The sequence below is a fragment of the Syngnathus acus genome, chromosome 11 (assembly GCF_901709675.1).
Source record: "Syngnathus acus chromosome 11, fSynAcu1.2, whole genome shotgun sequence".
Lineage (NCBI taxonomy): Eukaryota > Metazoa > Chordata > Actinopteri > Syngnathiformes > Syngnathidae > Syngnathus > Syngnathus acus.
The window spans coordinates 8,824,340-8,850,811 of record NC_051096.1 but is presented as its reverse complement, the minus strand read 5'-3'; the positions used below and the strand labels follow the sequence as shown (position 1 = coordinate 8,850,811).

The window sequence follows — 26,472 nt, the reverse complement described above, 5'->3', positions numbered from 1 at the left end:
ACGCGAGCGTTCGCCGTCCAAGATGGCCCTAACCTTTTGCGCACGCGCGCCTCAGATCGCGCAGTAGTCACAGATTGCGTCTTGACACCGTCTTCAAATTGCATGCTGGGTAATTGTGCGTCCTCTTTCCGGCTGGCCCACCATCGCGTTAGCTAGGTATTGTGCTATTCCCCTAACTATAATCTATGTCCATCGCATGTTATACGTGTGCATCCTTTTACTAGGTGTTAGGCGTTGTGTGCACGTTAGAATTGTGAACAGGTGCTGCTGATTATTTGCTGACGGAGACTTTGTTTTCTTGTCTTAAAAGTCACATTTGTTGATGCTAATGGCTTAGGCATATGAGTAAGCGGCGCTACAGTCATTAAAACATTCCTCCTTGTACGTTGCTCTGAGTGTCAAAAACAGTTTTATTTGGTCATGTTACTTTTAATCGCTGCCCACGTACAACATAACACGGCGCGTTGACTGGTCACAAGAGTGTCCGTCGAGACTAACCGGTTAGGGTTAGTTAATATAGGCAGGAAGGTAGAATGACTGTCATTACGAAAGTAAGACGCATGATGTGATCAAGTCTTGATTTCACTCCTTTTCTTGTCGTTGGCAGATAAAACAACATGGGGGCATATCGCTATATGCAGGAATTGTGGCGCAAGAAGCAGTCAGATGTGATGCGCTTCTTGCTTCGTGTGCGCTGCTGGCAGTATCGGCAATTGTCAAACCTTCATCGTGCTCCGAGACCTACCAGACCCGATAAAGCCCGTAGGCTGGGCTACAAGGCCAAACAAGGTAAATGAAAGGAATTTGGGACCTTGCCATCAAGTATAAACTGTGTCGTTTGGGAAGGGAAGGGAATCGATTTGTGGTGGGGAGCCTGCTACTATTTCCGTTCTATTTGCTCAATCTGCGCTCTCAAAATGATTGATCATTGTTTGAATCTGACCACTGGTTCGATTAAAGAAAGTGTCCATGCCAATTTGAACTGGCTTATGATTTATACAATGAAATGTTTTGCGTTTTGTTTGAACAAACAGGTTACGTCATTTACCGTATCCGTGTGCGCCGTGGTGGTCGTAAACGCCCCGTGCCCAAAGGTGCCACTTATGGAAAGCCAGTGCACCACGGTGTTAACCAGCTCAAGTTTGCCCGCAGTTTACAGTCCACTGCCGAGGTACGTATACATATATAGATATACACGTGTACATTTTGCATTGAACTATGACGAGCACTGAGGCGGTCGGTCCTGCTGTATTTGTAGAGTCTAATAAATTGTTGACTTTTTGTTGTTGCAGGGCCGCGCCGGCCGTCATTGCGGCGCCCTGAGAGTGCTGAACTCTTACTGGGTGGGTGAGGACTCCACCTACAAGTTCTTTGAGGTGATTTTGATAGACCCCTTCCATAAGACGACCAGGCGCAACCCAGAAACCCAATGGATCACAAAGGCTGTGCACAAGCATAGAGAGATGCGCGGCCTAACCTCTGCAGGAAAGAAGAGCCGTGGGCTGGGCAAGGGTCATAAATTCCACCAGACCATTGGAGGTTCCCGCCGGGCAGCCTGGAAGAGGCGCAACACCTTGCAGCTGCACCGTTACCGTTAGAGAGCTCGTGTTTCGGAATCTCTCAAACAAATAAAGAACCTTCATTTGCCAACGTGCTCCCTTGTGCTACTTCCACAGATGTGAGGGCAGCCATCTATCTCTTTTTTTTTTTCCTGGGTTTGGTACATAAGCAAAATGGTAGCACATCCAACTTGACTTCTGCTTGGTCTGCTCTGATCAACTTTTGTTTTTTCTTTCACATTTTGATTGGCATTTTTTGAAACCAAGGACAAAATACATTGCAGGGGATTAGCCACTTGTGATAAGAGTAGACAGTAGGACATATCTTTGCACAATTTAGGTTTTGATACATTTTAGACGTACATCTCAAATTTGATCTGGGCAACATTGAAAGGGGACACTAAAGTGGGCTGAACATTGGCGCTCATAAAAGGCCTGTATCGCCATTAAAAATTCCGATGTGATTTGAGGGCTTTTGGGGGATGAGATTTATGACGAACCGGGCCACTTACTTTGAAGCTTGCTTCCCGTTTTTTTCCATCTCAGCTCGTCTACATCACCGGAGACGGGCGGGCAGGCCAGACGTGCGTATCGTTTTCATTCTCAGGCGACACGGCCAGCCCTGGGAACCGACCACACAATGATCCCTCCCAGCCACCAATGCACAGATTTCCAGCTTCAATCAGTGCAGCTGATAACCACTACTCTCCCCTGCCTGCACTGATAGGTTGGCTGAGTGGAGGACTCTGGCCGCCAATCACGGAGAGGCAGGAAGGGCGCTGCTGTTGATGGACCCGCAAAATAGGGAGGGTAGTGTGCATTTCTGAGAAACATTATTCAAACAAAAACAAGGAGGCCATTCAGGACGTTTTTTTGTTTTAATGCTAGAAAAATATTTGAATTTCCATTATACCAATAAACACACTTCCGATACGACAACGGTACCAATAAACAGACTCCGTAGACGACAATGGCAAAAAGAGCTGTCATTTTTGCATTAAGTGGTATTGTTGCTTCTTCTGAAAGTAACTAATAATGTAGCTTGTGATGTAACTGTTACTTTTAAAAAGAACTTACCAGTGAAGTAACTACGTTACTTTTTCAAGGTCACTGGCAACACTGTTAATGAACAGATGTTTTAAAACAATCCTACTGTATCATCAACAAGACAAAGAGGACCTATGCTAAGAGCAGGGATGGTGAAAGGTGAAATCCCCAGCAACAACACAAAGTAAACAATACAAAGTAAAAAAAAAAACAAGAATGCTATCGATCCAGTTACTCACACAGAAAGACACCCAATCACCAAACTACCCACTACAGTTACAAAATGAAGTGATACTCAGTAGTGCATAATGTGAAAGTCACGCCATTCAAGTGCTCACACATACAATGTTTGCAATCGGAATCCTCCAATCAGTCCTCAAATACCTCCAAGAACAGAGGAGGGAATAACTCAGTGGGACACTCCACTTTCATGAGAAGGAATCGGCTGGCGTGGCAGGCGCCAATCGTTCGCAGGTCTGTCACCTTCATCAGCAGCTTTGGCCACAAATGAGCGACTTTATGTTTGCGATAGTTGATGTAATGTTCCAAAGCCAGCAGGAATTCCTCTTGGCAGCGTTCAATCCGCTTCACGCTACTCAAGCCTGGACGATCTGAGGAGAGAAAGCAGCCTTTCAGCGCTTTGACTGTATCATACAGGCAACAATGGAAAAGATATGAACGTCGCATTTATTTTGGTTTGGAAACAATTATGGTCCAATTTTATAACGACAACCTGCTTTGCACTTAAACGAAAGTGCACTGCAAGCAAACTCGAAATGCAAAAGGACTCATTTTTGGGGCTGAAGTTTTCCGACATGCGGCTTACCAGATGAAAGCAGGATAACCGCTTGTAAAAGAGCCACCTCAGAGTCATCCAAGTTAAAGGAGGACAGCGAGACACCAAGGTCGAAAATGGCATCCGACACCACACCCAAGCCTCCGTTCTTAAGTTGTCCTCGTGTGACTGCCATCTCTCCGTTAATTGTCAGCGTCTGGCTCTCTGGATCGTAGCGAACGGCGGCGCGCAACGACATGACTTCCATACAGCAGCCTTTCAGTAGGATGATCTGATCTTCACACGGCAGCTGTCACAAGAAGAAAGAAAGCAACTCTTTCCAGAATATTTGTTTTGAAAAAAGTGCACAGGAGCTCAAACTAAGACTTTCTTTTTGCTTGAATTAAAACCAATTACATTTGGTTAGACAATTCAGCGGAGGCACGCAAATGTCTCGTGGCGTTTCTAAAAAATAGAATCTCGGAGGAGTGGAGATGAAGTGTGCTGCTTCCTATTTTTTTTTAAGAATAAGGGTGATGTGCAGAACTGCCGTAACTCCAGAGGCATCAAATTGATCCGCCACAGCGTGAGCTCATGGTTAAGCGTAGTAGAAGCTAGGCTTGGCGAAAAAAGACCCCCAAAAAATAAATAAACAAACATCTGCGAGCAGCAACGTGGATTCAGGCCGGTTGGGAAAGGGAAAATTGGTTGGTAAAGTACATGCAAATGTCCTCATATAGTGGCTACCACTGTCGTCGTCCCCAGTCTATCTGGGCACACCCAGACAATAAAGCAATGGCATTATTGACACTTACTTCAAATGAGATGGATTGGGTGGCTGCACGTACCTCACCAAACATAGGGAGCTTTTTGGCAAAGTCCACCACTCGTGTTATGGCAGGGCTGATAAGTTTTGTCAATTGCCTGAATGCCTCTAAATCCACTGCAGGGCTATTTACGCTGGATGAATGACCAATGTTTGCAGGCTGAAATGAAAAGACAACAAGGACATGTCGTACTCTCAAACAGTCAGTCAGAGAAATAGACTGCAGTGATTTCATCAATCAGAGGTGGGCAAAGTCAAATCAAAATGGTACAATGGATAATCCCAGTCTATATGGTCAGGTGAGAGGCTGGATCTTTGGCGCATGTCATACCAGTTATGTAGCTGCTCTCACCAGCAACCAATGTTCAACTGCAGTTTTCCGGTTCGCTTCAAAAGCGTTACACCCCGATACGCACGCAGACCAACGTAAAACAGACACGCGTGACGGATGAAATGAAATAAATGTAAAAAAAAAAAGACGGGACACGCGTCATTGCAGTCTCGGTTTGCTCGTTTTTCTTCATTTGGCTGCATGTCAGGTGCGCGGCACCTGACGCGGTACGGGTAAGTCCGTTTTCGACGGCCTTTGGCTGAATGGGAAGATCTGCTGAAATACAGACTGAACACGATGCCCACCACTGGCCTTAATAAAGGTCTTACATTGCAGAATAAACCTCAACATTATTCCATTGTGGTTCAAGTTTGCCCATTTGAGTGGCCAATCAATCACAGTCTTTCATGATAGTCGCCCCCAGCGCTAGTGTACAGAACGCGTCATTCTACCATTGAGCAATTCCTATGACTAACTATGAATTTTGTACTCTTGGTCAAATCAGTAGCAGTTGCTGTAACAGGGAAGCATGGGAACTACAGCACAGCACGTTCTTCCTTGATGCCAACCGTAGGGAGAGGAATGTTCACAATTCATTTGAAACTCGCATACTTGACGACGGACGGAATCATTGCTGCTTTCGGCCACCTGCATTGGCAGTGTGCTGGCGTGAGTTTCACCTGATTTACTCAGTTTCAGCAACCACGGCTGTTGCGGGAACATAAAACAACAAAGGACGACAAACGTTTTGGGTGGAAATCCGTGCCAGAAATGGATACATACGGAGTGTTGCGTCATACCTTGGTTTCCTTGGTCGCCAACGCATTCTGGTCAGAGGTATCGAATAAATTGCGTGTGATTTCATTAAGAAGCATGCTTTCCTCCACCTGTCGGATAAGCAACATCGGGTGTGACGTTGAAATGAAGGACAAACAAACAGGTCATCCCGAGTTAACATCAACTGCCGATTGAAGTTGAAGACAGGCAAAATAAAGAAGTTTACTTTAATGGGCCCACGCTCGCTGTGGCGTGGTGAGGTGAGGTGAGATGACAAAGCGCTGCGCAGTGCAAATGACACATGACGGCTGGCACAGGAGGATGATATCTATCTCTTACCAAGAGTTTGCGCTTCTGCTTCCAGTAATTTCCTTGTGCATTTGTGGCCATATGGGCCTCAGTAATCATGCGAATGAGGTCCCACTCCTTCTGCGTGGGCTCACGTTGATCCAACAGGGTTTTTTGGAGTTCCTCCTTGCGGCGACGCTCCCGGTTCATCTCGATCAACTTGCGCTTGGCCAGCCGCTTGCTCTCATCCAACACCACTTGAAGAACAAGGACAACCAACACCTCAGTGCATTCAAATGTTGGTAAGATGATGTCATTTGACAACTTACAGTCAGTCGCCATTCCTACGGCAATGCATTTGTTGAAGCGACACTCCTGGCACTGGTTCCTGGTCACCTTGTCTATGGCACATTTTTCCTGGTACTTGCAAGTATAGCTTTGCTTCAAGTCTTTCTGAATTGTCCGCCTGAAAAAGCCCTAGACAGCACAAGGTACGTAACGTACGTAGAGATTGAGTGAGTCTTCCATGTGCTCGTCCAATCAATCCGTTGTTTACCTTACAGCCTTCACAGGTAATGCAGCGATAATGATAGCCCGTGGCTTTGTCCCCACACACTACGCATAGCTCGTCGTTGTCCATGTAACTTGGGATGTACCCTGGGGAGGGGGGCGGGGAGAAGAAGGAAAGCAGTGTTAGCCTTGACTTGACATAGTCCTGCCAAAATATCCTCACCTCATCCTACTGGAGGCTAATTTGACTTTGGCCTTCTTTGGTTTCTAGCAAATTCCCTCAAATGCGTCTTTTAGCTTTTGTTTGACTGGGAGTTGCAAGCTACTCGAACTTTGAGCCTCTTTCCAGACGCCTGCAAATTGTCGAGTGAATTGCCTTTGGTTCTTGGCCACCGTGAAGTGCTTGTATCTCTGACCTTTGCAGGAAAATGTGGGATTTTTCACAAGCGTTTTAAATTCAGTTGCTGCTTTGAAAGAGTTTTGAGAGCAACTTTTTTTTTCAATTCAATGCTCCCTTTGCAATTATTATCTCGCACCAACCTTCTGCTGTCTCCACATCCAATCAATAATAATCCAATCAATAAGGAATCCTACTGCATGACGCCAGGACTTGGATTTATGCTGAGACTTAAATCCCAGACATCATTGATCAAAGAGTCAGCCCTAATTAATAAATACACGAAAAAGGTTTCAGAAGACATCAATAATGAAGCCAGCCGTTGCAGGTTATCCTACCTTTCTTGATGGGGGAGCCTTGCATCCACTGCACATGCGAGAGGTCCGATTTCATCTCGGAAGAATGCTCGGGGTGATGATAAGAATGACTGAGCGGGATCTCCGTGCTGCAAAAGTCACTCTTCAAAGCGGACGGGACACAAGCGTGCAAATAATGATCGCGCTGGCTCGACGGCCAAACGTGCTCCAGGCACGGCGGATGATGGTGAAGAGGTTGGGCTTCGCAGTGTCCGTAGCCCGGACCGTCGCCGCCATACACGCAGTGTTCTCCGCCGCCCTGAATTGTGTAGTCGCCAACCATAGAGTGATACATCTCAGAAATTTCTGCTATGCAGTGATTCATCCTAGAAAGAGCAAAACACGGATCAAGTATGTCAGCAATGAATTTGAGAAAAAACAACAACAACAACAACAATGACATTCATAAGAACGTTCAAAAGAACATAACATTAATCATAGAGGAGGATAGGATCAGGTTGGGAATCTGCATCAAGCCTCAAAAACCAACCCCAAAAAAACGGCGTGGGATAGGATCCGGTTGGAAATCTGCATCAAGCCTCAAAAACCAAGCCCAAAAAAAATGGCGTGGAAAATTCCAACCTACCAGAGCAAAGGTTTGTATCCTCAAACGTCCAGCAACGTCACAGGCCACAGCAAGTAACTGCTCATACGCTTGCCACTGCCGCCGCCACCACCACCACCACCACCACACGGCTGAATTGAGACGTAGAGCTTTATGACGACGTACAGCCCTAATCTCACACTCCACAAATCCTTGATGTGCCACACACCATGTCACAGATTAAGACCTTTGGCAGTGCTCCCTCCGATGCTAAATAGCCACTTGGAAATATTAGAATGCAATATGAAACAAAGCAGAAAACTAAGCCGACCTCATTATCGAAGAGAGGAGACATGACATTTACGCAACGCCGATAACTTCCCTTTCGATGGCATCGGTGTTGGGCTGATTGATAGCGCCTTTGTCGCAATTTGGTCAAATGAGTTTGGTTTTCCAGATAGCGCTACTACGCGTGCGTGTGTGTATGTGTGTGTGTGTGTGTGTGTGTTGGGTGGTTGGGTGCGCGCGCGTGTTAATTTGACAACCGATTGAGCACATTTTGAAAATGGATCGCTCTCTTTGTCGATGCTGTTAATGGCTGAACAAATGTGCTGTGATTTTGGGGGGGTACAAGAATTCAGCCGATATATATCTTTGACATTGAGCATTTGCACTCGTGCTGTAGTGATCCACTCACCTCACTTTGGCGATGTGAGGGTGAATGCTTGTTGAGTTCTATGTGTGCCTTGGCAATCAATCCAGTGTTTCGCTCACCTTTCACCCCAACTTAGTCGAAATACTCTCCACACTCTGTGACCCTGAGCAAGATAAGTGTTGGGTGGTAGAGGATGGGAGGGAGGGATGGCAATAAGAAAGTCCCTCAAGGGGAAATTAAACCAATTTGAAATCCATTAACAAATCATAAACAAGTATATCATGGTTATAAATCCATACCCTTTTGTCTGAATTGCTCGTCATCATAGCGTCAGCGCAAGCCGTTTTTGGTGCGGTCTCTTGACACGCAAATGAGACACTTCACACCCCGCATGGTGTGCGCCTCTTTTTCCGCTTCTTAATTGATTAAAACATGTTAACAGCAGAAGACGTGTCTAGCCTTAGCTAGAAGCTAACGAATGCGTTTCACACATGATTGTGTTCCCTAAGAATAAACCCGCACCTTCGATGCAAATCATCGGATACAACCACTCCAAATACATCCACAAGCAGTGAAAACAGAGCGCACAGCTCCAAAATCCGCAGAAAGACATGCTAACGCTATGCAAACGAGGGCATCATAGACACACAATAATATGAAAGTGAAATACAGTTGATTATTTTTGTGTCATCTCAAGCTTACCGCTTTATAGTGTCCGTCCGTCCGTCGTTTCCATTGGAGCTGAACTCTCAATGAAACGACGTCTTGCGGCGAATCTTTTCGGAAACACTCGTGCTTGAAGTGCCTGCTTGGCACAGACGAGCAGGACCCGAAAAGTCAATTAACCAGGCTCTCCTTCGACGTTCTGATGCTGAGGGACGGTGTCATGAGTTGTGTGCATTAATGCATCCACCAACGTGACATTTCTCCACTTCGGCATCATCCTGGAGTTGTGTCAAGTTGGAGTAATAGAGATGGCGGATTTGCCAAAATGTTTGGAAACACCTGTTAGCTTGTTTGCGTGTGCCGCCCCGAAGACTGTGACGTCATAGGTACACATAGGTAATCGATAAACATAGGTGATAGAAAATAGATACAACTGATACAACGGCGTCAAAAATATCCCCCCAAATAGATTATAAAAACCTCTCACATTAAACTATTCTACCATCCTGGAGACTCCAAGCGTACAATAAAATGTATTTAAAAGGTAAAAAAGTGCATTTTCCGAGATAAATCTTGTGCGATTCCATTTCTTTTTGAAGGTTCGGTTGTTTCACCAAAATCTCTGACCATTTGGAGGTCTAACCCTAACAGCCTAAGACCTATGAGAAAGTCACATGGCAAACCTACTAGGAAGTCTGCCATTTTGAATCGTTTTTCAAAGCCAGCAACGTCCTCACTACAAAAGCCGCTGTCACCTGAGCCACGTGACCATATCTTGTCAACATTTCACACAAGAGTCTAGGGCTGAAGACATCCACAATCATCATAGTGCTCATACTATAACTTGTATAACTTCTTGTTTTGTACAATTAAAGAGGGTTTCCTCAGTTCTTTAGTAATGTGATGTATTAGTATTATCAAACAAGGCAACTCTTGCATTGAGATTTTGTATTTCTCCTTTTAAATATCTAGTTTTGCATTTGGGAGGCCATCATTTACCATCGAGTGGTTATGACAGTATCCAACATCTGAATTTGGCTCATCCGGGTTTGTTTACTACTCGTTTGTGAAAATACTCTTGTTGAAAGGGTGAAACGTTTAATTGCGCATTTTTCATTTTCAAAGAAATCGGTGCCTGTAATAACTGGAAGACAAATATAACAATGAAAAAAATATATCTGGTTTTTGTTGTTGCGCCAGGATAATGATGGATCATTAACAATGCTTTCTTTCATTGGCAACATCTTTTCAAATTTATTTTAGCGTCCCAAAAATATTCTGTCCAATATGTGTGAGTGGTTGGCAAGTAGTTGTAATTAACTAGCAACAGCTGGTATGAGGCAGGCCATTTGAGGCAAATCTGAGTGCAAAGAAGGCTTGATACCAGTTTAACTTTTCAATGAGGTGATGTCCTTGACGTGCACTAATCTTGTTTGGAGTTTAAATAGCTGCCGTGTATGCTCAAGTGTTTATCAGACAGAGGAGCGCCTATCAATAACTGAAACAATCTGTTGTCTGGGTGGATAGTATTAATGGGAAAACTATACACGCACACTAGCACACACGAAACAAAAATAGGATGTTTAAAATGTTCACGGAACAAATCCACTTTTTTTTTTTTAACACTAAGTCTAGGCACAGTAAAACTACGGCAATGTCTCTCGTGAAGCACACCATGTCTTTTTAAAAACAGAATTGAGAGGATTTTTGCAGACCACAGTCGTGATGTTACTATGACTATGACATAGGTTTTGATATATATGTATGCACAATTTTCTCAAGCAACCTAGCTTTTGTTGTTGTTTTGAAGCTACGATGTTGGTTTCAAATCAAAATATGTACAGTAAACTTTTACTTGCTTATTAAACTGTTCAATTGTAATAATACCTTTAATTTCTGTCATACTACAAAGGTTTTTAGTAAAGATGAAAGTGTATTTCAATTAAATCAGGACACTTACAAGTAAATAATATTTATAATACTCACCCAAGTGATTGTTCCGCCTTCTGTGGGGTGAATCTCTATCTAATTGAACATTGTTGGAAAAGCTGAAGATGATCATTTCCCTGCCTAAAGCAATGTTGATTATTCCTTAGAAATGTCTCCAGCTTGTGAGCTACTGAAATGGAGGGGGTATGACACCCCTTTGATTCATTTAGCTTCAAATGAGAGGAAAAAAAAACCTGGTGTTTGAATTTGGAGCTATATTAAATAAATTGGGAATACTTGTCACCGATTAGTGATCACAACTGACTCAAACACACAAAACGCACCAAGTTCTGTATAACAAAAATTTATTCTGTCTTTCTACTCAGCATAAACAAAACAAATCACAAAAGATTGTATACTACTACTACTACTCCAGAAAAATGCAGACATTAAAAAGGGCAGCTCGGGAAGGAAAATGTTTATGGGAGTGTGTGTGTGATAGAATACACAGGCGTGTTGCTGATTCGCAAATGCTAAGCTCTGTGTACTCTAACACAAATGATGTAGCAACTGTATAGCACTGAGATGATTGCAAAGTGGACTTACTTTTGAAGTGGCAGTGCGGCAGGCACACGGGAGAAAGGCGAAGGCCAACCTCACAGGGACAAGAAAATCGTGGGAAAATTCTAGGTCGTTTGACTAAAAATAAATACAAAAAAATGGCTCCCTCCCGCCCTCCCTCCCTCCCTCCGGGTGTTCTCTGCTCAGGCGTGATGATGTGGCCTTGCATACACACGAGTTGCCTCGGTGCTTAAAGGTTTCAGGAGATAGAGGACAAGGTTTTGCCTGCTTTAAGTAGACAAGCATATACGCTTGAAGTTGACCGCTCCTGCCTCCTGTGTCAGGCGTTGTCTGCCCAGGCTTTTTTCTTTTTTAAGAGGGAACATTTCCCCCGTTGTAATTTTACAATGAATTGAATTCCTCAGAGGTTTGCATGAATTCCTATCTGCTTTGGAGGATGTTGAGCCAAAGCAGACAGTGGAAAATCTCTCCCACCCCACCGATGCCAGAGCGGCAGGGATGCGGCTGCGAGCATTGGAAGGAGCCCCTTCGAGTTGTTACACTCGTGTGAAATTGGTTGGCTTGGCCAAAGTGCGAGGATGAAAAGGGTCAACAATTTACACGCCCTATTCTCATCCTAACCGACACGAGAGCAACGCATGGCCGAGGCGATGACAATGGCGGTGAACGCGACGGGACAATGGCCGACTGGCGACTCCGTGTCCTGGAAATGACATCATCTCGAAAGATTACCGGAGATTACTTCACATAAGCGTTTTTGTTGTTAAGCGCTTTGCGATGGGCGGGGTCACGTTCAGGAGAAAAAGAATAAAGTACGTCGTTTTAGCCGTCAAATTGACTTCACACTTGGTCTCACTTCAAGGTTTACAAGATTAGTTCTCCCATTTAAGGTCACGTGAATTCAAACTGGTTGAAACATGTTTTATTCGCCAATATGATTTGTTGGCGTTTAGATGTTAATTATGTTCATCTTTTGGTTACAGACAAAAGAATTTTCAGCTACTTCTTCACACGGCAGAAGTCATATATTTGACACACACTGAAGTGAAACACTTGTTTTGAGTGACTAAATAGTGCTCCATATACAATGTCATTGTTGTCTTGAATCATCCAAAACTAGCAGAGGTGACACATATTTCATGGTTTACTCTTACTTCTTTAAAAAGTGACATTATCCTTTCACAATTAAAAGCTTTTCTAAACTTCTAAAACCTGCCTCAGACAAATACAGAATGTTTCAATCAACATAAAAAAGAAATCCGTCAACATTTTCAAACTACACATAAAAAAATAAAACAATACCATTAACAAAATAACATTTGAAGAGGAGATGTACAAATTCCGTGGGGAGTAAAAGAATTCCATAGGAGGGGAGCGAGCCAACTTTGTCAAAAGAGGATTTAGTCAAACATGTCATGATCATTGTCGGATTCGGCAAAGTACTTGACCTCCTTCTTTGCGCGGCCGGCCCGACACGGAGCGTTGGTGGCACCCTGACTGTTGCTGTCGTTCTCGTCGTTGGACGGAGGATCGTGACACTTCTGTTTCCAATCACAGAAAAGACATGGGCCAAATTAGGCATTCTTCTTTATGTTGTTGTTGCTGTTGTCGCTGTTGCTGTTGTTGTGAAAACCACAATTGGACAAATAGCACAGCTCATCGGCAAGCATGCAGCAGCCTGATAACCATCCTGATCTATCAAATCCTGTCCCGTGCGTCTAAAAGTGGCTGGATACATGCGGTGAACGGAGCGCTTGGCCTTTCGACTCGGCTCCCTCGTTACCACGACGGATCGCTACGGCGTTCCCGTCGCGGCAGACGCTGCGAGAAAACACGGCAAAATAGCGAGGTAAAACTGCAATAGATGAGGTTCCGCTCACAACTGAAGATCTGCACTAGTAATTCAGAAATAAAACAAACAAATTAATACATAAATAATGAAATTAGAACACTATTACTGTGAAAGAAAACAGGCAACCTGAAAACGATACCCATTTCCCCATTGAGGAACTAGTAGAGAGCTCGAATCTCATCAACGATACATACCACTTTTGCCATTTTCTTCACTGGACTATAATCGTCATCCCCAGAGCCAGATGGCATTCTCCTTTTTCCTCGACCTTTACCTGCATAGAATTGAACAAATCCATTCAGCAAAAATGCTGCCATAATTGGGATCTAGGGTTTGCAATGTATTTGTGAGGACTTTAAATGAAATGGTTTACAGCCTTTCTTTTATATCTCTGTCCCTAAAGTACTTTTCATCCAAAATATTTCCTTCATTACAGCATATACTGCGTAGACAGCGGTCTTGTCAGAACTGAAAGGAGTCGTCAACTGAGGACGACTTTACCTGTACCTTTAGGAGATACATTCTTGGACCCGGTGTCAGAGTCAGAATCCCAGAGTGATTTATCAGCTTTCTTTGTTTTTTGTGTAGGTGTCTTCCTCGCTTTTGGAACTGCGCCAGATGATGTCTTGGACCCTTGACGAAAAGAAAAGCCTGGTCAAACTTGCTAGGGTTGGAATTGGCTGGCAGAAGGCCAAAACTCAAAATAAGGTGCAGGAGGAAACATCAAATGACTCAAATTTGATGGAATGGACTTCAAGGGACTGCATTACGCAGGCCACTTGATAGTTAAGCGCAGATGCAATATTTTAGCACACACACACACTACCTTTTTTTGCTAGTGATTGTCTGTCAAACGCAGAACTGCTTGAAATGGTGGAAAAACTGTTGTTGTCGACATCATCAGCAGCATCAGCAGCATCAGCAGCATCAGCAGCATCAGCAGCATCAGCAGCATCAGCAGCATCAGCAGCATCAGCAGCATCAGCAGCATCAGCAGCAGCTTTGGACCCCTCTAAAAGCATAGAAAGCACTTCAAGAGATGGAGGAACAGTCGCTATGTTGACCCCATGATACGGACAACAAAGTTTGCACTCACCGCTGTCGTTGCCCTCGTCTGAGAAGACAGACTTAGAAGAGAATATAGTGCCTGTCTCTTTGTTTTTAGCCACAGGCCCGGACCTAGACAAGAGGGATTATTAAAAGGTACGTAGTCAAAACTATTGTAATAAGGAAAAAGGGAAATAGGGCAGCAGTCAATAGTTCCAATGCCTAGTCTTACACGGTCTTCTGATCTTTGTCGTAATCGTCATCGCGGCCACTGTCACAGTCCCGGCTTTCCGATGCATTGGGCATAGAAGTGGCCACAATGTCGTCGTCGTCGTCGTCTTCATTCTCAGCCTCATCTTCTTCCTCTGAGAAGTCAAATGTGTATTTTGGCTTGGATGCTGACAAAATAAGCAGAGTATTGATTAGTAGTGCTCTTTTCCAAGTACTACACATGCATACATACATACATACATACATACATACATACATACATACACATACACTAGGGGTGTAACGATTCATCGATACACATCGATTAATCGATATAATGCTCTACGATTTATTGGCATCGATGCTAAACGTAAACATCGATTTATATCGCCGTGTTTGACCTCGGACATTAGACACGACTTTATTTTGAAATCCAGTTCATTGTCGCTTGCTTCCTCTTTCCGGGAGCAGTACGCGGCGTGTTGTGTTGTGAGCAGAGCAGGCACGTGAAAGGGGAGCCGACAACTACGCGGCTCCTGGGCTGGTGCTATGGCTAGTGTCTGACCAAGAAGACGAGGAAATTCGCTCCCCTTTGGGCTTCAAGTCATTCGTTTGGAAGCACTTTGGATTCCAAAGAAAAGATGGCTCAACGGACAATTAAAATTATTGTAAATAAATAGTTCAGTAATGCACTTTAAAGTTAATGGTATTACAAAAAAAACAAAGAATATTCATTTTTCTTTACTTATATGAGAAAAAATATAGGAATTTGATAAAGTTCAGTGTTAAAATAAGCAGTTTGTATACTACAATACTCTTGTAATTTCCTAAATAAAGAGTTTGCAGTACCTTGTTGATTTTGCGTATGAATTGTTATAAATCAGGATATTGTTCTATATTTTTTATTTAAAAAAATATATATATATATCGATCGTGCAGCACTATATCGTGATGTATCGTGAATGAATCACAGCAGGCTTTAAGATATCGGCAAATATCGTATCGTGGTTCTTTGTATCGATATGATATCGTATCGTGACAAAACCCGCGATTTACACCCCTAATACATACATACATATGTTTGACTGCGTTTTGTATCAGACTGCTTCTTAGACATGAAGAAAGAAAAGAAATGTCAATAAATAATAGTTGATGCTAATTGATGACATGTGCATTTTAGGTGGCAAGAAAGACTGCCATTGAAATGGTGAAGCGTACCTGATGTCCTCTGAGACTTTGTCTCTCTTGGGATGATGACGGGCTGACTATTCTCCTGATCGCTGTCTGAATTGGATTCATCTTCAGACCAGGGATTTCTTTTTTTCACCTTTTTTACAGGACTTCCTTTTGGCCCTGGGGTTTTTCTCACTCTGGGAACTCCTGCAGGGGTAAACAAAGAAAAAAAGGTGTTTGTTTTTTGCCATACAATTCATTTATATGGAATCAAATCCATACTCTCTGACCTGGTTCTTTCTTGTCCTTCTTCATACGTGGTGGAGTCTTTGGTTTGACAAGAGGACTTTCGCCCGTCGTGGCATCTTGGCCCAAAAGCTCATCGTCACCCTCCAACTTCACAAGTGGGTCAGAGTCAAGCTGAAAAGGAAACATGGCCTTTGTTTCCGACTCAAACTTTGACCTACCTATGTTACGCAATGAGACTTTCCTGCATATGCCCAGCCAGCCCATATGCTGAGCTCTTTTTTCCCCTCAACATACTGCATGTTTCTTGCACATTAAAGGCAACGGCCTCACAAACATGAGCAATGTCAACGCCGCTTCCTAATGGATCGTGACGTTACCTTCTTCTTTCTGCTCAATTTCTTGTTTGCTTCAGATTTCAGCGGCTGAGACGGAGGCTCCACCCTGCGGCCAAATGACGACGGCATGGTCTCCTCCAGATTCAGCTTCTTGGCTTTGGGTTTACCAACTTTACCTTTGACAACTTTGACGGCTTTGCCTAAATTTTGCTCTTCTCGCTCAAGTGCCTCGAGATTCTGACAAACACACAAAAGACAGTAAGAACTATTTGCCAACATCATGTTTGTTTCCTTCAACGTTGACCTCTCTGGTTGTTTGTCACGCCTTATTATACTTTCAGCCCAAACATTGTCAGGTGCAATGCCAAAAGAAGCTTGAACCTGGACGGGTTTGAAGCCTTTTTACATACTTTCTAGGAAAAGAGAGCCTCTAAGCTGGAAAAGTCCCGGGATCCCCTGGAAAAGCAAGTTGCTGGGAGCTTCCCTGCTTAAAATACTGCTCCCGCCCACAAGCTGACGCCCCCCCCTTTTGTCAGCCTCAACGGGTAAAGAATGAGGTGCAAAAACCCCAAACACTTGCATCTAATTCTTCTAGGAAAACGGCCAAGTCCTCCTTCCATAGATGCTCTGGAGATTTCTCCTTGAGATTCTCGAGCTCTCCTGTCTGCACAAAAGCCAGGAATAATCGGTGACAAACAAACGAACCACTCAAGTCCCACTTGAGGTTAAAAGGCGGCTCCAATTTTTAAAGAGCAGACAAGAAACAGAAACGTGCTTAACCTTACCTTCTGGTCTCTTTGTTTCAAGAGTTCCTCCACCTTCTCTTTGGTCAAGCACCATAGAGACATGTTGAGGATGTAATTGAAATTTGGGCCCGACGACGTGCCCGAGTGCAATGAGCCGTCACTCTCATTTCCGTTCTGATCGTCATCTTCTTGCGCCTGAGAGAGATCACAACACAAATCCCATGTCATCTTTTTTTCTTTTTGAGCTGAGGTGGCAAGAGCCTAGTTTACAGTATATACAGCTAAAGCTCGATTTGACACGAGCAATCCACTTTCGTTTGTTTTTCTTCAAATGGTCATCGTACATGGTCGGTCGGGCTCCTACAGACGCTATTAGAGATATGGAGGACTGCGCTAAAGCGCATTTTCCCTTTTCCGGTCCCTCTCTTTGGAATGAAGCGAGAGTGTGTGGGTGTGTCTGCAATTAAACCATGTCGTAGGATGTTGGGTAGCCTCTCTCCAATATATCCATTTGATTTTCAGAGGTCGAATATATAGTACATTTGCCCAGGTAACCAAGCTCCCAACATAAGCCAAGTGTACCTTTTCTTGAGCCTTGCTCCAGGCAGCGACAGGATCAGACTCGTAGCCTTTCTGGACCAGCATGCGGATCAGCTCGCGCTTGGATTTGTTCTCTGTCGGGACACAAAATGGCCAAAATGAAGCGGATTGAACATTTTCATCTTTTCATCCCTCTCACCAATTGAAATTTTCCCTTCGATCTTCTCCAGAACAAAACGAGCTTGATTGGACAGTTTAGCCGCTTCGGCTCCCAGGCTACCCATCGACCAGTCCTTTCGAAGTTTGTAGTAGTGGAGGCGCAGCTCAAAGAACTCCTTGAGAATGTCTTGGACCGAATCGTATCGCTTCAGACAACCCATGTGGTCAAAGAGAACCTGCCGAAGGGGGCGGGGGGGTTTACAAAAAAAAAAAAACACTCAGCGTCCACCGTTCCAAACGGATCCAACGCTTCGCTTCTTACTACCATCGAGTTGCAGGTGAGGCTGGACTGAAGCTTGAAAACTTTGTGGAGGCCGGCCGCCTCAGCCTGGGCTAGTTTCTCCTCAGCCATACGAACCACAAACTTCACGGTGGAATCTGTATGGTACTCTTTGTAATCGCTGATGAGCGACGGCGTTTTTTCCGTGCCCTGCAACATGGGCTCCAGCACAGATTCCTTGTAAGCCTGTTGTATGACAAAACGTTGACTCGCTTGCTTCTTCATTTTCAAAGGGCAGCTTTTTATACGCAGCTCAAGCCTACCTGCGTCCACGTTCGCACAGGAAGTTCTGTGATCTCGATGGTGTTCTTGTCGAGGACCGACACCTCTCCGCTAACCAGGTACTGGTTGGGACCCAGTTCGTCGATCAACCCTTTGAAGTTTTTATATCTGGGAAGCTTTTAGGAAACGCATTTTAAGTGAAACAAAATCAACATATTAATGAAAACACAAACAACCGGCTCTTGAGCTGTCGCCGCGTATTTGAACGCCGTGAAATAGCCAAGCGGCAACAGGTGAAGCGCAAAGTGTGGAGGGAGGGAGTGACGGCCACAATTGAAATCACAAGTCCAAACATTTTAAAGTTAAGTTAAAGTCCCAATGATGGTCACTCGCACACCTGGGTGTGGTGAAATTTGTCCTCTGCATTTAACCCATTTTGATCCATCCCCTGGGGGAGAGGGGAGCAGTGAGCAGCAGCGGGGCCGCCGCGCTCGGGAATCAACACTTGATTTTCTCTTGCCACTTTACCATTGCGAGCGGGTCTTGGTGGTTCAGCATCCGACCGATGTTGTTGACAATCTCTCGGGGGTCGTAGTTGGGAATCTTACATGCCCAACCTGTTCCGATGCCCTCGGCGCCGTTGACCAGCACCATGGGAATGATGGGAATGTACCACTCTGGCTCCACCTTCTGGTTGTCATCATAAAGGAACTTCAGCAGGTTGGAGTCCACTGCTGGAAATAACAGCTTGGCAAGAGGACTGTAGGAAAGGATTTGTTCAATGTTTAGTCGTCATACGCCAACAAAAGACGAGGAGTCGGCTTCAAATTGAGCAGCAGCGCGACAAACATTTTGTCCAAAAACAGTCATCCTTAGATCCTTTTAAATATGGTGCGTCCATGAGGGATTGAATAAATGTCTGTTACCAAGCAACTAAAAGTAGGAGTAAAGCCTAGAGCAGTTGCAAGAAGAAGCTTTAGTCCGATTTTCTGCTTAGTTCGCCCTTCCTCACAAAATAGACGAATCACACTGCACATCTGATGATTGAAACTTCCAAAACACACAAGGAATAATACCAAAAGAAACAATATTGAAGAGACACCACGTGAGCAAACGTGCATGGAAACTCATTCAACTTTGCACACGCGTTGTGCTTGTGTGTAGTAAAAATGTCACAAGCCGAGCCTTAATTGGAGCGCAAGACCAGTCTAACGTTTCCAATGAGCATCGATATCATCAACGGAACAAACGGCTTTACCTGAGCATGGTGAAGATATAACGAGGGCTGGCGGCGTCTTTGCCTCCATTGATGCGAGTGCCAAATTGACCGAGTGGCTGCAGGATGTTCACGTTGTTACTGCCCACAAAGTTTTGAGCCAAGTTGACGATGGTCATCATGAGTGCTTGCTGAAAAGAAAAATGGCAAACTAAGTGACAATGTGACCCAAATCACATCTAGTTCTTATTTGCTCTGATGGGCAATTTCTGCCTGCTTGGCAAAAATACAGACAAGGTTTGACACTTTTTCTTTCACAGTCTTTAACTTTGCTTGCCCATTGCTAGCATTATTTACAGTTGACAGTCCATGGTACCTCTCCATGATGATACGCTGACATCTCTGCAACTGAACCAGCCAGCTGTGCAACTTTCACCTCCCTCTTGTCATTCCTTTTTAAGCAAGTGAAAAGCACTTTTCTTTGGCCAGGCTTTAAGCCTAAATGACAAAAACGGGAGATAGTCAGCTTACTTACAACAGACAAAACAGGAGTCAACACATCAAAATGATAAAACCGTTAGAAGGCAGAGCTACGGCGGCCTACAGATATTCACTTCCTGAACAATTGTGGGGGGGTTTCTGGATGTTTTTGTTTTTAATCCCATCAGATTGTATATTTGTGAGGTGCTTTCACAATATCTGCACGGCCTGCAAAGATAAGGACGGCTGCAAGCATAAACCTTCATGTCTGTGACTGAAATACTTGCAGTGGAACTTTGTAACGTTGACAACTATATACTGCGCGCGCTAGAACTGCCGTCAATCAACTTTTGTCGGCACCAATACCAGAATAGGAAACGGGTTGTACAAACCGTCGACCGAGGAAGGAATGGATCTCTCATTATCAGAGTTGGAGAACAGAATCAGCTCCTTGTTGATAAAGTCATTGTAGGACAGATGTCTGGCTTGCGTTCCATACAGGTATTGCTGAAATGTCACGTGAATGATCAAAGGCATAGACAAAAGTCGTAGTATCGCTTTGTGCGTGCGTGCGTGGGTGCTTTGGAAAGAACTGCTCCAAACGGCTTCCCATTTGGAAAACAAACATTCAAATTGCAGATACAGCCACATCAAAATGCCCCAAAACGGTCGAAACTTTCTCGCCTCCAACATGTGTGCCAATGGGATGGATTCAATTCATTGGTTACAAATCCATTTTGTCAAACTTTCAATTTGATGGAATTGACTAACCTCAGGGAGACCGTGAATTCTTCTTTGCCGTCTGTCCTCCATGAAGTTGGTGAGCCACTCCTTCCTGTCATCCGTTTTCTTCTTACTGAAGGCCTGAAGAGAAAAACAAGCAGGATATTTCATTTGTCTGGAGAATTCTTTCAATTGAGTGTCGAAGCGCCACTCAAGTTAGCTTGAACTCACTCACCAAGGTGATGGCAGCGTCATCCTCGGCACCATTGTATCGGAAGGTGATGCGATGCCTCTCCATTTCAGCAAAATATTCTTTGGCCTCTTTGCTTGTACTTGTACCCAAACCTACAACATAGTACGTTGACTCAATAAGAAGAACCACTTTGCCCGTCCGTCCGTCCGTCCGTCCGTCCGTCCGTCCATTTCAACGCAGGAAATGTTGTGGAAAGAGCAAACCTTTGTAGTACTTGACATGCCAGCTTTTATAGTTTTCTGTCTGTTTCTTCCACTCGTTAAACTCGGGAATGCTGTAAAAGGCCAGCTCCTGCTTATTCTTAGAAACCTGCGCAAAATACAATCAGCGATAGTAAGCGTAGAACCTGGGCTTTGCTTTTGCGGTTTCGCTCGCTGCCAGTCATAGCATTTGAGCATACAGACAATGCGCAATCCTGCCTTACTTTGACAATGGGTGTGATAAATTCCTCCAGGAAGGTGTGTTTCAACAGGGACGGCCAATTGTGATGAAAGAAGTTGATGAGCAGACCTTTGATATGGGACCCATCTTGATCCTAAGAGAGACATGAAAGTGGGGAACTTGAACTGGAGTATACACACACTGCAAGCAAGCGAAGAGAGTGCAGTGCCACCTGGTCAGTCATGATCATGATCTTGCCATAACGCAGACTCCTCAGGGACTCTGGGTCTTCGTAGCTCTTCTTGTATTGGAGTCCAACAATTTTGATGATGTTATTGATTTCAGCATTTTCCATGATCTGTGGTGAATATCAAATGAATCAATTCACGGTAGGCCCTAAAGATCAGCCATCAGCAGGGACTCTGCAGCAGTTGCTGCTCTGGCCCGAACAATGGGGCTTGACAGAGAGAGAGAGCGAGCGAGAGAGAGAGCAAGAGCGATTATATATATATACACACACACGCACCCCCCCCCCCCCCCGCCACTACTAATGGGCGAAGTTGAGAATGCCAAACTATGTACAGTCAAATAGGTTGTCGCATACATACCTGTTTGTGGGTCGCTTCGCGGACATTGAGGATCTTCCCTCTCAGCGGAAATACACCGTAGCGATCGCGTCCGATGACTCCGAGTCCGGAAACGGCGAGAGATTTTGCCGAATCCCCCTCAGTGAGGATGAGAGTACATTCTGAGGAGTGTTTACCACCTTGAAGACGGACGGTGAGGAAAAAGACAAGCATCGGCACACACATGTCCGACACACCATTAGGAATCCAGACAAGCATTGCTAAAGCAATTTGTCAGGCAGGCAGGCAGGCACTGACCGGCATCGTTGGCGTCGTCCAGCTTGGGGATGCCTTTGATTTTGCTGTGCTTGACAGATGAGCACTTCTTATTCAGCTGGGTCTGAGCTTTGAACTTGACCCAGTTGAGGATACTCTCAACAATGCCACAGTTGGTTGCCTGCGGATGACAGAGAACAGATCAAGTCAACCACGGCAGATGCTGAAAGCAATTTCAAATGCCACTTACAGCCTTGATAAACTTTTCAGACAGAAGGCATTTGGATCCAAAGCTTTTTGTCTGGAGGGTCATGTTTTCTTTTGTCTGGGAGTCAAAGCTTGGATTCTCGATGAGCGCGTTGACAAAAACCCAAACGTGGTTCTTGACCTGCAGAAAGATTCCATGTCAATGAGGGCTCGTAACGCCATTTTGAAAGGGTTCTTTTCGAAATCACCTGGAAAGGTTTGACAGACACTCCTGCCTTGTTTTTTTTCTTCACCACTTCAATCAGCTTGGACACGATTTGATCCACCACGTAGTCTACGTGCCGACCGCCCTGGACAAAAACACCGGTGACAAAAGCGTTGAACATTCATCCAAGAAGTGTGTAAGTGTGTGTGTGTGTGTGTGAAAGAATGGCCCAAAATCAATGCACGCGACTACTTTCTCCACACCTTGGTGGTGGCGATGCTGTTGACAAAGCTGATTTGTTGGAATCCTTTCTCGCTCATCGCAAGGCACACTTCCCATCGCTCGTTGACGCTTTCATGCACCACCTTCAGGGCTACACCCGTTTCATCCAGTTTGTCTTTCACGTATAGATCCACGTAGCTGCGGAAGCCATTAACCTTGACAGAGGGGGGAGGGGGAAAAAAGGCACATCCAATTTGCTCATTTTGCTGCTTGAAAAAAAGAAATCATTCTGTCAGATGACAAAAAGATCATTTCTTGTTAAATGTGGTGATTATAGATATAGTGGCTACAGTCAACACCTAGATCGCATATAGAATCTTTTTCCAACATCCCAAGTGTAATAGTGGTATTGCTGTGGTGGATAGAATAGGGACACTGAACAAAGTAACATTGGAGGTTTTGGATGAAACTTGGACAAATTCTCCACTGTTTCCTTTTCAAACTTGTATAAGCAAGCCACCTCTCAGCAGCTTGTATAAATATATTGGCAAGCAAATGTGCAGGTAAATTTGACTTACAGGTAATTTTTTCCCATTCAGTGTGACTTTAACACCTTTGCAGGAGCCGGCAACATCATAAGCTCTGCGTGTAAGAAGAGCTACGGTATCCCTGTCCAGTTTGTCCATTTTGAACTTGGATAGGTCAGGCTGGAAAGCCACACAAGTGAAATCGTCTCCATCGAAGAACTTGATCTTGGGCTCTGAAGTCTTGCTCATGTTGTTCTGCCAAGTCTAACACATGGGAACAATGCAGAAAGCAATGCTTTTTCTGGGGGGGGTTCTGCTTGATGTGCAGAAGCTACTGTATCATAGTTTGTGCATGTACACGATATTTTCCCCACCTGTTTGAAACTGTGTCTGTACTCCTTGCAAGCAGTTTCCACAGTGAATTTAGTACTGAAAATATTGCAAAGTTTAGCACCATAGCCGTTCCTCCCACCTGAGAGCAAACACACACAATGATATGCAACGAGAGGAAGAGGCTGAACATTGGAATGAAAACTACGATTGAATGATGTGGAAATGACTTTGGCTGTGAACGTTACAGTAGTATTGTACATAGATTATGATTATTATGTGGCCTGAACGACCTTTGACTCATTTGCAGATTTGTTTTTGGCCTTGTGCCTCTTACTCACCCGTGACCTTTTTTTCATCATCATCATAGTTGCTGGAGGTGAGCAGGTGACCAAAAATGAGAGCCGGGACATACATTTTCTCGTCTTTGTGCTCAACCACTGGTATTCCTTTACCATTGTTCCATACAGAGATAGTGTTGGATTCACTGGTGGAAGTGGATTAGAAGATTCATGAGTGCAAGATAGCACGGAATAAAAATGTTCATGACTTTTAAACTGTGTGAATTAAACAAAAAAAACTTCATGAGCTTTTTCGTACTTACGGGTCAATGTTGATCTTGATGGAACTCATGTTTTTATCCCTCTGTTTGTTATCTGCTGCATTGACTGGATAGGAAGAAACCGGCATGCGATTTTATCTGGTTGTGTGCTCCAAAAGACACAAGTCTGTGACAAATAACATCTCTAAAAGATCAATTCTTTGAAAACAATTTGCAGTTTAAAGGGACGGTAAAACGAGCCCAACAGTGGCACTCACACCACCGTTCAAACGTTTGGGGTCACTTCCAAATGTCCTTATTTCTAAAACAAAATGATCACGTCTTGAATCGGAACTAAATTGTTGACTTACCAAGAATCTCGTCAAAAATTTTATATAGTCCAGGTACATAGGTTATTTCCCTCTGGTTTAGTCCAACCTCTTCATCAAACACCCACAGTAGCTGAGGGGGGGAGGGAGAGAGAGAGAGAGAGAGAGAGAGAGAGAGAGAGAGAGAGAGAGAGAGAGAGAGAGAGAGAGAGAGAGAGAGAGAGAGAGAGAGAGAGAGAGAGAGAGAGAGAGAGAGCGAAAGAGAGAGAGCGAAAGAGAGAGAGAGAAAGAGAGAGAGAGAAAGAGAGAAAGAGAAAGAAAGGCTCATGTATGAAAATGCATTGTTAAAGGGAGTGCACTTGAGCCATTTTCAGCGGTGAAAAAATGACAATGAATCGCATGCATGCTGTGGAGGCCAGGTGAGCCGTGATTGGTTGTTACCCGACAGCAAGTGACAAAATGACCACGTGAAAAGTTGGAGTTATTAGATTTGGGCGGTGAGTCTTTGGTCTGCTTGGTGTTTTTTGTGGCGGAAATAACTTGTAAAAAATGATGGCCAGTGCATGTACAGCCAATATACACAAGGCTGTTTTGTTCACGCATCATTAATGGGACTTACCTGTGTGATGGGCTCCACGGAGCCAATGTACGTGTCGGGTCGAAGAAGAATGTGTTCAAGCTGGGTCTTCTTTTGGTATACTCTCTCGACGGACAGCTTGGACCCAATCTTATCGTTCTTGAGCCCCTCCATCTTGCCATTTGCTGCCTCCTGAAAAGATTGAGAAAACGGTTAGGAAGGAAGGAAGGAAGGAAGGAAGGAAGGACTAGGAAACTATGAGGTGCATTACAATTCATACCAAGATATACAAAATGTGGCTCCAAAAAGACAAGTGCAAGTGCTCGGAACTTTAACAGCGTCACGGTCAAAACGCTCATCCACTTGAATTCATTTAAAATACAGATGTTTGCATTTTAGAGCAAATCATGTCACTTTTAAAATGCGATGCATCGAAACCAGGGGTCGGTAGTTTGTGGCCTTAATATGAATTTCATGTTGGTTTAGATATGAATAGTTGTGCGCGGTGCTAAATCATAAATAAATCATAAAATATTGTATGAATATTACTTTTTTTTTTTTTTTAAAGAGACATATTTAAGTGCGTGTTTAATTGAATCTTAAGGTAGGACAAAGCCTTAACGTTCTGACATAGGAGATTAAATTAATTTCATTTTATGCTCAGTTGTGTTCTACATTTGGAGACTAATTCATGACTCAAAGAGTGGGGGGGGACTCACGGTAGGTAACAAAAGGTTGGAAAACACTGCAGTCATGTATAATTACGTCACACAATTTTACCTATAAATTAAGTAGGAAAAGCACGTATGTTGACGTGATTTGAAAGAAAAATCCATTCCCTATTGTCTTTTATTAGATGCTAGTGATATGTTGTGGATAGATCTATTTTCAGTTGTTACAACTGGCCTATTGTTGTCTAACCCCTAAACTGAGATTCGACACTGATGCGTTTGCAAGCTGATTTACTGGAACAATATAGACATTGTATGCGATGTATTTGAAAGAAATGGTTTTCGAGCTTCGACTTATTTACCTTCCAGGTAGCCGTCCCATCGCTCCCTGGTGCGCCGTAGGACATCTTCCTTTGTGATCCTCAAATTGAATGCTGCTGCTGCCAATCTTCAATGTACAGTGAGTGAGTGGTATTACAAAACACGTAGGTCTCAATACTTGCAAGATCTCGAAACGTAATTAAATCCCATGTTGTCGTTTCATTCAGTTTGGAGGGATACAAACATCCTAAACATGCAGAATCGTGTGTCTGCTATTGTTAGGAAACTCAGCCATTCGAGGCCTACGTTTCCGACAAAGATGCTAAGAGTAAAAATAATAATAAAGACAACAGCAAAACATGAAATAGGATTACCGTTAGGATAGCAAAACAAGGGTCGAAAGAATAAAACGATAACGACGACTGACTCAGATGGCCACACAATATATTTCAAGATAAATACGATTATTTGCTAAATGCAGCATTGACCGCCCGCCCGCTTCCGCCATTTGGGAGCCAGACGACCAATCCGA

The 26,472-nt window shown here is 44.1% G+C and overlaps 3 protein-coding genes across 6 annotated transcripts; 1 reads left to right on the top strand and 2 right to left on the bottom strand.

The window, feature by feature from the left end:
• Nucleotides 1-34: 34 nt before the first annotated feature.
• Nucleotides 35-1,652, top strand: rpl15 (ribosomal protein L15). Its single transcript, XM_037263466.1, has 4 exons — nucleotides 35-156; nucleotides 608-789; nucleotides 1,035-1,171; nucleotides 1,293-1,652. The coding sequence occupies exons 2-4, from the start codon at nucleotides 618-620 to the stop codon at nucleotides 1,596-1,598; spliced, it is 615 nt and encodes a 204-aa protein (XP_037119361.1). The 5' UTR covers nucleotides 35-156; nucleotides 608-617; the 3' UTR covers nucleotides 1,599-1,652.
• A 766-nt stretch (nucleotides 1,653-2,418) lies between these two features.
• Nucleotides 2,419-9,169, bottom strand: thrb (thyroid hormone receptor beta). 3 transcript variants are annotated; one of them, XM_037263456.1, is made up of 9 exons: nucleotides 8,768-9,169; nucleotides 6,849-7,192; nucleotides 6,160-6,260; nucleotides 5,933-6,080; nucleotides 5,655-5,860; nucleotides 5,339-5,425; nucleotides 4,230-4,367; nucleotides 3,433-3,691; nucleotides 2,419-3,217 (listed from the first exon to the last, which is right to left on the bottom strand). In XM_037263456.1, the coding sequence occupies exons 2-9, from the start codon at nucleotides 7,189-7,191 to the stop codon at nucleotides 2,976-2,978; spliced, it is 1,524 nt and encodes a 507-aa protein (XP_037119351.1). In that variant the 5' UTR covers nucleotide 7,192; nucleotides 8,768-9,169; the 3' UTR covers nucleotides 2,419-2,975. The 3 variants fall into 3 exon arrangements, with proteins under 3 accessions (XP_037119351.1, XP_037119350.1, XP_037119349.1); XM_037263455.1 differs by lacking the exon at nucleotides 8,768-9,169 and adding an exon at nucleotides 7,453-7,893; XM_037263454.1 differs by lacking the exon at nucleotides 8,768-9,169 and having other exon boundaries at nucleotides 6,849-7,424.
• A 2,973-nt stretch (nucleotides 9,170-12,142) lies between these two features.
• top2b (DNA topoisomerase II beta) lies at nucleotides 12,143-26,470 on the bottom strand. 2 transcript variants are annotated; one of them, XM_037263445.1, is made up of 37 exons: nucleotides 26,315-26,470; nucleotides 25,982-26,067; nucleotides 24,991-25,140; nucleotides 24,414-24,504; nucleotides 24,106-24,169; nucleotides 23,843-23,988; nucleotides 23,546-23,643; nucleotides 23,223-23,435; nucleotides 22,686-22,859; nucleotides 22,466-22,567; nucleotides 22,261-22,398; nucleotides 22,053-22,191; nucleotides 21,777-21,934; nucleotides 21,401-21,526; nucleotides 21,212-21,322; nucleotides 20,991-21,096; nucleotides 20,770-20,879; nucleotides 20,583-20,675; nucleotides 20,204-20,318; nucleotides 19,708-19,829; nucleotides 19,374-19,522; nucleotides 18,644-18,875; nucleotides 18,157-18,291; nucleotides 17,879-18,079; nucleotides 17,594-17,789; nucleotides 17,437-17,528; nucleotides 16,894-17,049; nucleotides 16,689-16,772; nucleotides 16,151-16,345; nucleotides 15,815-15,944; nucleotides 15,570-15,731; nucleotides 14,374-14,539; nucleotides 14,191-14,273; nucleotides 13,921-14,106; nucleotides 13,596-13,727; nucleotides 13,289-13,368; nucleotides 12,143-12,783 (listed from the first exon to the last, which is right to left on the bottom strand). In XM_037263445.1, the coding sequence occupies exons 2-37, from the start codon at nucleotides 26,024-26,026 to the stop codon at nucleotides 12,643-12,645; spliced, it is 4,821 nt and encodes a 1,606-aa protein (XP_037119340.1). In that variant the 5' UTR covers nucleotides 26,027-26,067; nucleotides 26,315-26,470; the 3' UTR covers nucleotides 12,143-12,642. The 2 variants fall into 2 exon arrangements, with proteins under 2 accessions (XP_037119340.1, XP_037119341.1); XM_037263446.1 differs by having other exon boundaries at nucleotides 13,602-13,727.
• Between the last annotated feature and the right edge of the window lie 2 nt (nucleotides 26,471-26,472).

Excerpts from the sequence above, each read along its gene's own strand:
- rpl15 (XM_037263466.1), top strand. The coding sequence starts at position 618 with ATGGGGGCATATCGCTATATGCAGGAATTGTGGCGCAAGAAGCAGTCA. Across the intron at positions 790-1,034 it reads GGGCTACAAGGCCAAACAAG|GTTACGTCATTTACCGTATC; the intron begins GTAAATGAAAGG and ends TTGAACAAACAG. Across the intron at positions 1,172-1,292 it reads GTTTACAGTCCACTGCCGAG|GGCCGCGCCGGCCGTCATTG; the intron begins GTACGTATACAT and ends TTGTTGTTGCAG.
- thrb (XM_037263454.1), bottom strand. The coding sequence starts at position 7,269 with ATGTCATTGTTGTTGTTGTTGTTGTTTTTTCTCAAATTCATTGCTGAC. Across the intron at positions 5,861-5,932 it reads CGTAGGAATGGCGACTGACT|TGGTGTTGGATGAGAGCAAG; the intron begins GTAAGTTGTCAA and ends TTGTTCTTCAAG. Across the intron at positions 3,218-3,432 it reads GGTTATCCTGCTTTCATCTG|ATCGTCCAGGCTTGAGTAGC; the intron begins GTAAGCCGCATG and ends TTCTCTCCTCAG.
- top2b (XM_037263445.1), bottom strand. The coding sequence starts at position 26,026 with ATGTCCTACGGCGCACCAGGGAGCGATGGGACGGCTACCTGGAAG. Across the intron at positions 25,141-25,981 it reads ATGGGACGGCTACCTGGAAG|GAGGCAGCAAATGGCAAGAT; the intron begins GTAAATAAGTCG and ends CAATCTTTTCAG. Across the intron at positions 15,732-15,814 it reads GAAGGACAAGAAAGAACCAG|GAGTTCCCAGAGTGAGAAAA; the intron begins GTCAGAGAGTAT and ends TTACCCCTGCAG.